We start from the raw sequence: 11,020 nt of genomic DNA, 5'->3' as shown, positions 1-11,020 counted from the left end.
CCTGGTGAGGGAAGTCTATGCCATCAGCATGCACGATCAAATCACAGGATGTGCATGAGGAGGATAATACTGAAGAAAAACAAACAAAACTAAAACAAGTCGCTTCACTTTACAATAAGTACAATTAATATCTTAGTTAACATGAACAGCATTAGTAAATTAATACTACACGTTAGTTAACTGTTAATTAAGGGTAATAATGACCCTTATTATAAAGTGTTACCCCCAAGTCTGTAATCTGAGGCCATGGCCTTGAAAAGCTGCCTGCACGCACCCTTACTACCTACTCCCTCCAGCAGCTTGCAGCCTGATTAAACCGTTTAACGACTGACTGACTGATTGCCGGTCATATGTGCAGAAGCTGAAGCCTAGTGCAACATGGACCAGGTCAACAACAACAACAACAACAGTCCGTACTGCACTCACCTACATCGGCGTTGCAGAACGCCTGTTGCGGATGGACCGGAGCGCAGCTGCACGCTTCAGCGAGCTCCTCCGCCCGCCACAGGATCAACACCGCGAGCGTGCCAAGGATGCCGTTAACGGAAAACGGCATTTTGTATTCTCTACACCTGATGCGACCTGTTTCTTCAGCCTCTGCGGTCCCGTAGCCTCTTTGCGTGGTGCGCAGTCAGATGCGTTGCGGGGTAGATCCAGGCCAGGCAGCGGGAGCGTCCCACCGTTTTCACCGAGAGTGATGTCAACAACAACGGGCGATGTGCTGCCTGTGGGCTCCGTGCCGTGACGGGAAGGGGGGGGGTGAGCAGAGGATTAGGTAGGTGATCGTGATCTTATATAACGTCAAAACCCGCTGCTGCTGTGCCCGCGTGTACCTCGGCCAGTGTCAGCTGTCTGTCTTTCGGGAGTGTTTTGGGGTCGAGGCGTTTTTATAAAGCTGACTGTCCGGTGTGGCTCCTCCCCTAGCGGGCAAGTATGTCCGGGGCCAGGCCAGCAGGGGGCGCGCGTTCCCCCATCTGTAACTAGAGCCCTTTTCAGTGTTTCAGACAGGCTAGTTCCCCTTGCAGGGACCACTGGTCATCTTCACTATTCACACATGCAGAATGCAGAATGCAGCACACGTTCAGGGACATTTCCGTCTTGCGTCAATAGGCCATTGGCACAGCAAACGTTTTGAGGTAAAGCTGCAGTAAAGCAGGTGTAACCAATAACATTAAAGAGGGCCCTGGTAGTCTATACTGGTTACACCTGCTTTATACCACCTCAAAAGGGTTGCAGCTGTGGAGAGGTGTCAGGACTGGCCCATTGTCTTTCAAAGCAACTCATTCAAGTTGCAGTGTGTGTGTGTGTGTGTGTGCGTAGGGGGGGGGGGTTGGTTCTACATAATTTGACTGTATATGGTGATTCAGACCTACATGACCCCATGCAGGAACTGTCCCAGGACATTCTGGGAAAAGCTGCATGTCTGAAATGGAATATTCTACTCAGTCTTCCGTCTGTATGCTTCCACCAGTCTACATTTCACAAGGTGATGGAGTGTCTAACTATGCACTATCTGCCCGCTCTGGGCATATTTCTGTACATAATTTACCAATTCCTAGCTGCCTGTTTGCACAATTGTGTCTGTGTGTCCCCATACATTTCAGTATAGGCTAAAAACACTATTAATGCACATCTGGTAGTTACCTTCACCTGTAACATTTTCCAAGGTAATGGCCAACAATGCACATCTGCGTTCTATCTCCCTGTTGGCTCCATCTGTAAATCTGATGATGAGAATAGCTACAATGCACAAAGTGAAAAGGCAGCGCTTGCCCCTCCCTCATTACCACCACTGAGGTGCGCTTAAGCAAGGCCCTTGACCCCAACCACTCCAGTGGAGCTGATCAGTTAGCCCAGGTGAACCCAGCCTTCAACGTGACATCACAGACTTTCGAGTGTGTACATGGAGTTCACGTGGAGGCTGAGTTTACCCAGGCCATTGATCAGACTGTGGTTGTACTGGTCAGCTTCCAGGTATGAATGTGAACAGGGCGCTCCTGAAAAAGAGAACATTGCTCAGTGAGCGCCAGTGAGCGCCCCCCCCCCCGGTATAAATAACGGTTAAAAAAACATTTCTCCACAAGGGGTTCATTAAACTTTCATCCAAACCAATCTGAACCTAACACCCGACAATCTTTCCATCCCTGTGTGGACATTGATATTTTGTGTAAAAAAAGGAGAGACAAAAAGGCGCATTTTAGAACATACGGGATATTTTAAAAGTTCATGTTTTATTCTGTCTTAGATTACTGAAGACTGTGGCATAAATCTGAGTTTAGACCGGTTTAGACACACCACTCAGATAAATCATGCGACCTTGTCATGCCTCTGCCTCCATTCCGGCTGAAGGGGGCAGCATCCCTCCACCTTTATCCAACAAAACACACACCCTAACCATTTGTCCCACATCACTGAATGAACTGACATTTTATGTGTGCCTAGGCTCACAGTAATGTCACGTAAATCCACGCATAAACGCATATGTCTGGTTTCACAGGAAAAACCAACACCTGTTCAAAACAAAACCGCAGCATCAACGTTGCCCCTAGCTGCCACTGTGGGGAAAGGCACTGGTTTGAAGGGTTTGGCAGGAGAAAACAGCAACATACTTTTACAACAATGAGACGCTCACGCACGGCGGCCAACGAGAAGGACTACAGGCAAGTCACACCATGAAGGACAAACTAATACAGTCAATTGAATTAATCTGGCAATTAAGTAATGCGCTGTTCTGTTCCTGAGATGAGATCATTTGGTTTCTCTGCAGGAGTAAAACGTAATAAGGCTAACATGAACCAAACATCACACAGCAAGTCTCCATTAAACACTGATTACAAAAAAAGATGAAAATGGGCAATTTCCTAATCTCCTTACAATTAGGAAATAAAGACAATCTACAGCAACACAGATATATTCTGTCCTGTGCGGTGTCGAGATAATGCTAATCAAGGCCTCTCAGCCTCAGAGGCCTTTGTTGAAGTAGACGTGTTGTACGCTCTCTCCGTAACGAGACGCGATGGACTCCCTCAGCTCTGGCTCCAGCTTCGACACGGCCATGGAACTGAGAAACAACAACAAATCCACAGAGATAGAGACAGAAGAGCAAACAGAGAGAAGGAAAACATGGTGAGATGTGATGATGGCACCGATCTGATAAAGCCGATTTGGTTCACGTGTCCCGTTAAGATAGCAGTGTGCATACCATCTCTGGGGGAACAGGGAGCAGGCAGCCGGCACCATGAAGACCAGACTGAAACACAGGACACAACCAAAGTTCAGTCCAACCAGTTCAATGAAACGACTCTGACCCTGCAACCCTCTCCGCTGTCCTACAGTACTTACAACACTCCCACCATCATCACTTGGATTGGTCCGTGGAGATACGTGATCCTCTGTGAAAGACAGAGAAAATGCGTGATGACAGATACACCCATTCATGTTGGGGAACGCTGCAGAAGGATCGTAACGTAGGCAAAGGGTCTAACCTGCATGAACTTATATCTTTCCCATCTCTGCATGATGATGGGGAGGATGACTGGTGAAAGGAAAGAGATGAGGAAAAAGTAATACTCATACCAGTGTGTACATGATAATCTGAAATATGATCTTTCTGTAACTTCTCCGCATACTCATTCCTGGTGCTGCCATGGTAATCCGAGAGACGACCACTTGGGTGATGCCCTTAGCTGCTGCTTTCTGAGGAGGAAACAACAGCATTCAAAGAGGATTTGCGAGACGCGCGGGGCAAAACATTTTGGATAAATGAGTTGCAAAATGTCTGAAAACCTTCAGTTCGTACCTTAGAATGACCCAGTTTGTTACCATTCTCATCTGTGACTGCAATGCCGTTCAGGATTTCCCTGAGAAAGAGAGAGAGAATGAAGGGAAACTTAAACTGAGAATGTGAAATGTGATTTTCTTTTGTCTGTAATCACTGAGCCATGATGCAGTGCATGTTATTACTTGTAAACAGTCTGTTACTTTGGTATGTATTTTGACTACCGGTATATGCTAAAAGCAGAAGAGGAAGTTGTGGGTGAACATTTTGTTCAGGAAAAAGGAAAAGGAGGGATGTTCAACAGACTATAGTGACTTGTGAAAATCAAAACAGAGAAATTTGGTTTTAAAATCCGTCAGAGGACATCTACCTTGTTAGTTTTTGCTGGTGTTATTTTCCAAACTGGCCTGCACACAGCATTACCGCTCCATGGAAGTGAGTACAGACAAGACGCGCAGCTTGGAGCAGAGAAGGCCTGACAAAGACCTAGTCAGGATGAAACGCCGCCTTGTTTGAGACTTGTTTGTCTTGCCTCTAATACAATTTCCCTGGAGCAGGAACGCTGTGTGCAGGACTACCAGGGAAACCCTAGCACAGGACAGACAAGCGACCATTTGCCCTGATTAGGCTTCTCAAAATGGTCGCTCGAAGAAAGGTAAGAGCGGACGATGGCTTTTCAACACACCTCAGCAAAAAAAAAAAACGCAATACAATGCGATCCTGCCTCATCGTATGTTTGTGTATTTTGCTCTGGTGCGACAGAGTGCAGCACAGAGGGACTCACTGCTGCCTCATCATAGGAATGTTAACACAGTTGGCTGCGGCCACGGCTGCAAACGGGACCCAGCGAGCCACCAGAGGAGGAGCTTTCTGAAAGAGAAGAAACAAGTCACGTATTATCATTCGTTTATTTCCCAAGTATCTTTTTGTCCCCAAATTCTAAAATATTGATCATCCATCCAATCTGTCCTATTATATGTGATATAACATGGTGCCTAATAGGAGAATAACTGGTGATACTAAGACAGGCATTTCTGCTTTATTTGAACTCAAATAGTACAGAGAAACAGTAACACGGGTCAGAGAGAGTGAGAGGTCATGACATGCAGTTAGGAGAGAGACTGCATCTCAGAATGTCGCAAATACATGAGCTGAGTTCATTTCTCCAAAGTACCACCGTAGATATTATATTACTATAGATGGGTCACCGCAGGCTCCGCCAATTCTAACAAATGGTAGCAGCAAGTCTCCTAAATTGTCACGTGACTCCAATACACTCAGACCTGCAGAAAGTCTCCTAAGTGGCCGTGTCCATGGAAAACCACGGGCAAAACCCACGTGACAAAATGACACAAGTGAGTTGTCTATGCAAAGTCGGCACCGTATGTGTTTCTGTCTGTTTGTGGTTTTGTACCTTTGTGTAGAGGTTGAGTCCCACGGCTGTTGCTAAAGCTGTGCTGGTTGCTGTTAGGTAGGCTACTCCAATCTGCCTGCAAGAGATAACAGGCTGGCTTTACACGGTGGTGACACTTTCACACAACTTTAGTTGGGGTTGAAACTTAGGGGAAACTAAGTTGCAATTGGGTCGCATGGTGTAAAGCCCTCAGCAACGCACTTGAAACCTGTCTGAAACTCAGCAGCAACAGTTGCAAAACTCTACTTTGTTTCACGCAACAGCCAATCAAAATGCTGATAACGTGTCAGGTGATGATGTCAAACAGCAAACGTGAGCTAGGCAAACTATTGTTGATCCGGTATCATTTCAACCAATTTCAACCGGCCAAATTGATATTATCCAGGCAGAAAACAATACAGAATAAGATACAAAGATTACACACTTCCAACTTGATATAATGTAGCGAGAAAAACAAGAAAATATGACACATGAAAAATGACTACGGTAGTTAGTTTTAGTGAAATATACTACAGTGTTGATTGCGTCATGTAAGTATCAAGTTGCATGGAAATTATGTTTCATGCCATTTGCAACCTGCAACTAGTTGCGTGAAAGCTTCACCGTGTAAAGCCAGCCTTACACCTCCTTTAGGGTTATGACTACTTTCAACCACCCACATCCGCTGCATGTAAACAGTGTACAACTCAGGCTCTTACTTTGGAGTGATGTAAACGGTGGCATTCAAACTCAGGCTCTTACTTTGGAGTGATGTAAACGGTGGCATTCAAACTCAGGCTCTTACTTTGGAGTGATGTAAACGGTGGCATTCAAACTCAGGCTCTTACTTTGGAGTGATGTAAACGGTGGCATTCAAACTCAGGCTCTTACTTTGGAGTGATGTAAACGGTGGCATTCAAACTCAGGCTCTTACTTTGGAGTGATGTAAACGGTGGCATTCAAACTCAGGCTCTTACTTTGGAGTGATGTAAACGGTGGCATTCAAACTCAGGCTCTTACTTTGGAGTGATGTAAACGGTGGCATTCAAACTCAGGCTCTTACTTTGGAGTGATGGGGGAGGCAGCGTTGCGGTTGGTGTAGTTGACCAGAGCATTGAAGGACTGATTCACCCACTGCCAGAACACCACAGCCGGGACCGTCCTGGAGAGAGAGGGGGAGGGAGAGAGAGAGAGAGAGGTTGGAAACATGTCATAGGGATGGGAAATATATTGATATTATATCAATATCATGATATAAGGCTAGATATCCTCTTAGATTTTGGATATCCTAATATTGCGATATGGCATGAATGTTGTCTTTTTCCTGCTTTCAAAGGCTACATTACAGTAAAATTATGTCATTTTCTGAACTTACCAGACTGTTCTAGCTCTTTTATTATTATCCTTTACCCACTTAGTCATTATATCCACATTACTGATGATTATTTATGAAACATCTCATTGTGTCAACAATAGGGCTGGGTATTGGTTCAATTTTCAAGAATCGATTCGATTCCGATTCACAAGCTTCCGAATCGATTAATCCCGATTCGATTCGATTCCGATTCGATTAATTTCACTATCGATTTGCTTAGTGATACTAAAACATGTTTTTTGAGCTGTAACCTGAATTACATGATTGTCCAGTTATGTAACACAGGGGTTCCCAACCTTTTTTGCGCCAAGGACCGGTAGATACATAGATACGGTAGATTTTAATGGTTTTAGTTACACATATATTTACTCACCAGGTGGTGACAAAGGGTAAATAACAGCCTTTTCATCTGTCAATAAAGACACTTTCACAATTATGCAGTGATTTGATTTCAGCCTATATAATTTCTAAAAGTAGATATTAATGATCAAACATTTCCATTTATGTAGCCTACAGTATTTATGTTTTTGTTTCAACTACAAACATAAATAAACATCAACTTGAAACTATGTTCCAACTACCACACACAGCCATTATTATAGCCTATGTTTATATATAAAAAAAAAATCAATCTCTGGACATATGAATCGATATCAAAGGATTAAAATAAAAATCGATTAAAAATCGGAGAATCGATTTTTTTAACCCAGCCCTAATCAACAACACGTGAAAGTACCAATAGTCAGGTAAGGAAACCCTGTCTTTGCATTTTATTTTGAGCACAGATTCACAGTCTTGTTTTAATAAAAGTGCTTGTGACATCTCACATGTGGCTTTGACTTACATCTCTAAACATTTAGCCCGCTTGGTAGAAAATACTGAGATATTATGTATCGCCATTCAGCAGAAGAAGAAAAAACTGAGATATGATTTTTGCTCCATATCGCCCAGCCCTAACCTGTAATGCTGCCTTCATCGAAACTTTAGGCTGTGGTGAAACGACGTCTCCGCAGCTCTACGCTACCTGTAGAACTGCAGCATGCAGCCGGTGATGGCCATGCCTCCTGGGACCTGGAAGGACATGCGTCCGATGAGGTTCATGCGGTCTCCTGTGTCGGGGTGGAAGGCCGAGTCGTACAGCTTCTTGGCGTAGTGGAGCTGCTCCTCTGTGGTGCCGGGGGGGACGGACCCCGCCCTGCAGACAGCCAAGAAAGCGCACTGAGCACGCTCAGTACCACATGAGGAAGGCATGCATGGACACTGGCATCCCATCAACACACCAGAAACGCTCTTGCATAAAGCGGTAGTTTGAGTTATGGCTTTTCTATTTGAAACTGACAGCTGACAGATCAAATCTTCACGGCACAGAGTCAGAGCCAAACCATTACAATGTATCAAAATGTCCAAAATGTGATGGCTGTTAACCGAAAGGCATTTTTTCCTCAATTGTGTGTACAGAACAGATATGTGCCTATTACATGAGACAGCTATAGCCTGTGTGTGTGTGTGTGTGTGTGTGTGTGTGTGTGTGTGTGTGTGTGTGTGTGTGTGTGTGTGTGTGTGTGTGTGAGTGAGAGCACTTAGTTAGCATTTAGATTTTGTGTGCATCTGTGGGTGACTGTTACCTGCAGCTTTCCACTAATGCTTTGGCCTCATCCAAGCGTGAGTCAGGCAACAGTGCGGTCGTGAAGTCAGTGATGTTGAAGAAGTGTTTCAGTCGGCCCATAAACGTCGACTGATCCCATCGCGGTGCATCAATGTCAAATGAGCTCGCCGCCATTTTTAGTTTCTCAAAGTTAAAAAATGTGTCGCGCTCCCAGCTTGTGTTAACACGTCTCTGGTCAGTAGACGGCGCTGGGCCCTCTGGCACTCAGCGAAAACCTGCAAAAAGACAAAAGCAAAGATACACTACCAGTTAAAATGTTTGACTCACCTGACTGAATGTTGTTTTTTTCATCATCTTAAAGCCATTTTGATTTTTGATTAATTTTGTTACTTAGACAGCTATAGAGAGTGAAGTTGATGCCATTGCCTATGTATGAATTTCTTTCCTTTGCCTTTGCATCAAGGCAAAGAATCGGTTCTTTGCGGCTACTAGAATCTAAAATATAAGTTATTATTTGTTTAACACTTTTATAGTCACTGCATCATTCCATCTGTGTTATTTTAGTTTTCATGTCTTTACGATTATAAAACAAAAATGTGGGAAAATACTAAAAGACTAAGAAAAATGTACATGTCCAAACTTTTGACTAGTAGCGCATACACAAAATAATACAAATTTGCCAAGTGTATTGTAAAAACATATGCAGATGTCAAAATTCTTCATCTAAACTAAACCGTTCTTAATAACTGCCTTAACAACTGACTGTGTTCAGTCCAGTTAAAAACTCATGGTTCCTCTGGGTGAATTCAGGGTTGGTTCTGGGTTGCCCTCCTTTCTAACCAGTCTGGCCTGGCTGAGCTGATGTATTACAAACAGTGGGTCAGAGAGGTTGTTGTCTGGGTGACATCACCTTTCAACTCTGCCCCATTTCCATACACTTGCCCAGAGGTGTGTGTGTGTGTGTGTGTGTGCACACACACACACACACACACACACACACACACACACACACACACACACGCATACATTGTTTACGAGTCACTCACGACTGAGTGACTCAAACAAAATCTTGTCTCCCAAATTATCACCAGAAATCATTGACCATCCACTCAGCTTGAGTTTTGCAGCTGCAGCATTCTCTCCATTTCCCAACTAGACTAGAAGCAGCTGGCTGGAACCGGAACTGGCTCACTACAACCGCAACATCTATCCAGGACTCCCTATGTCCATCTCCGCCTCTAGTAATTATTCAGCCATTGGGCAGGTAACTGAAGACCTGATGTGTCCTCACATGTCCTGCCAGCTGTTGAAACGAAGGGACGTGAGGGGACGAAGACCAGTCTGGCTGGAACTAGACGGGCTGTTTGTGGAGCTGTTTGTTTGGAAAGCAGGGTCAAGGTCTGCTGCAGCACCATAGGACACAAGCCAGCAAAAGTAAAGCTGGACCTTAATAGTCCAACAAGCATAGAAATAATAGTGATTATGATGAGTAGAAATGTTGATCAATAATCAATAACTTATTAATGACAAAACCTCAAAATTCTCCCGTTTATCTTAGTGTAAAGAATTACAGGTACAACCCTACAACACGTAGGGTTATCTCAGATACCATCAAGCACATTATAATATCTACTGTCTGTACTGTGGTGTGCATTACAATCAGGGGTGTAGTGGAGGGTCAAAGGCAAGTTACCCACGCCATTGAAATGAGGCAGATAGTTTACTCACCTATTCAGATCAACTGTATCAATCAATGAGGGCAAACAAGGTGGGTAAACTACTCACCTTGACTAGTTTACCCACCTGTGCAATTCTCTATAGTCAAGCAAAGGTAATGAAAATAGCTGACTATTTAGTGATTAATACAGATAACATGAATGGGCGACTTAATATACTTGCTCCTGAAACCTGGTACGTCCACATTGGATTGAAGGACTTCTCAGTGCAATTTTCACACTTTGCCAAGTCATCCTTTGGGCCGCATTGGACCCTTTGGGGGGCCGGATCTGGCCCCGGGCCGCATGTTTTGACACCCCTGATATAAACCAAACAGGATAAATAGAGAGAAGGTAATGTGACAAAATACGTGGAGCAAAATGCAAAAGAACATATTGGGAATAACAACTAATAAATGAGTAGTACGTATGGATAGTGTCTCCAATTACAAATTTGCAGGTTTGCTGTTCACAGATCTACAATTATTTGTCTTTCATTGGGTGAATTAATTACATACCCAAATTTGTGGAGAAAGAATGATAATGGGAAAGAGTGGGAGGCAGAAAGAGGTAAAGTTAAAAGGCGGAAAAGGCTTGAACCTGGCTAGTCTACTGCATATGAATGGGAATGGTATAGTTCAGTCAGACAGACATGCTGGAAGCAGATTAGGCTATATATCCCTCTATAGGTGAGGCTTGACAAACTGGATATGCAGCAGGCCACAGCCGCCAGTGCACAGCAGCCAATCACCTGATATCTATTACTGGATAACTATTACTTTATCAGGTGGAGGGAATGGCTCTGTGGATATGCCTATGTGCAGGAAAGAACAGTCTAAACAGCTGGCAGCGTTTCTATGCTCGCTCAGTCTGAAGTGACAGACAGGACACATGCAGGCTAGTCGGCACAGCACCGATGATGCAACTTAACGCTACTACCCAAGTTACAACTACACCGCGGTCCAAGGAGGACTGAAGGAACTATGAGTCACAGCGTCGACAAATAAATTGCAATCTACAACTACAATAATGGATTACATACCTTTAAGAGATTCCACGACTGCAGTAAAACTTGTGGTCAATCGATGTGGTGGTGTGGTAGGGAAGGTGCACGTGGCACGCTGTCCTCCAATCAGGATCTGGGGCAGATCCC

The 11,020-nt window shown here is 44.2% G+C and overlaps 3 protein-coding genes across 4 annotated transcripts in view; 1 reads left to right on the top strand and 2 right to left on the bottom strand.

Moving 5' to 3' along the window:
* timp2a (TIMP metallopeptidase inhibitor 2a) overlaps positions 1–855 on the bottom strand; it is a 19,358-nt gene extending 18,503 nt beyond the window's left edge. For both annotated transcript variants that reach the window (XR_014552613.1, XM_083634887.1), the window contains exon 1: positions 427–855. Coding sequence is in view for 1 of the 2 variants with exons in the window: in XM_083634887.1 (XP_083491013.1) it covers positions 427–556 (130 nt within the window). In the remaining variant the exon portion in view is untranslated. The remainder of the gene's footprint in view (positions 1–426) is intronic.
* The window catches only part of grin2cb (glutamate receptor, ionotropic, N-methyl D-aspartate 2Cb), a gene marked incomplete at both ends in the record, with an annotated part of 353,829 nt that overhangs the window by 32,968 nt on the left and 309,841 nt on the right, over positions 1–11,020 (top strand). The window lies entirely within an intron of this gene.
* sfxn2 (sideroflexin 2) lies at positions 2,245–10,963 on the bottom strand. The gene is made up of 12 exons (XM_083634690.1): positions 10,910–10,963; positions 8,172–8,427; positions 7,571–7,741; positions 6,235–6,333; positions 5,193–5,268; positions 4,563–4,648; positions 3,800–3,860; positions 3,630–3,696; positions 3,486–3,535; positions 3,343–3,392; positions 3,203–3,250; positions 2,245–3,061 (listed from the first exon to the last, which is right to left on the bottom strand). Exons 2-12 carry the CDS (start codon positions 8,324–8,326, stop codon positions 2,962–2,964), a joined length of 963 nt encoding a protein of 320 aa, XP_083490816.1. The 5' UTR covers positions 8,327–8,427; positions 10,910–10,963; the 3' UTR covers positions 2,245–2,961.

This window comes from Poromitra crassiceps (genome assembly GCF_964638095.1).
Source record: "Poromitra crassiceps genome assembly, chromosome: 4".
In the NCBI taxonomy this organism is placed as follows: Eukaryota; Metazoa; Chordata; class Actinopteri; order Beryciformes; family Melamphaidae; genus Poromitra; species Poromitra crassiceps.
The sequence above is the reverse complement of the archived record's forward strand: the minus strand, read 5'-3'. Positions and strand labels throughout refer to the sequence as shown.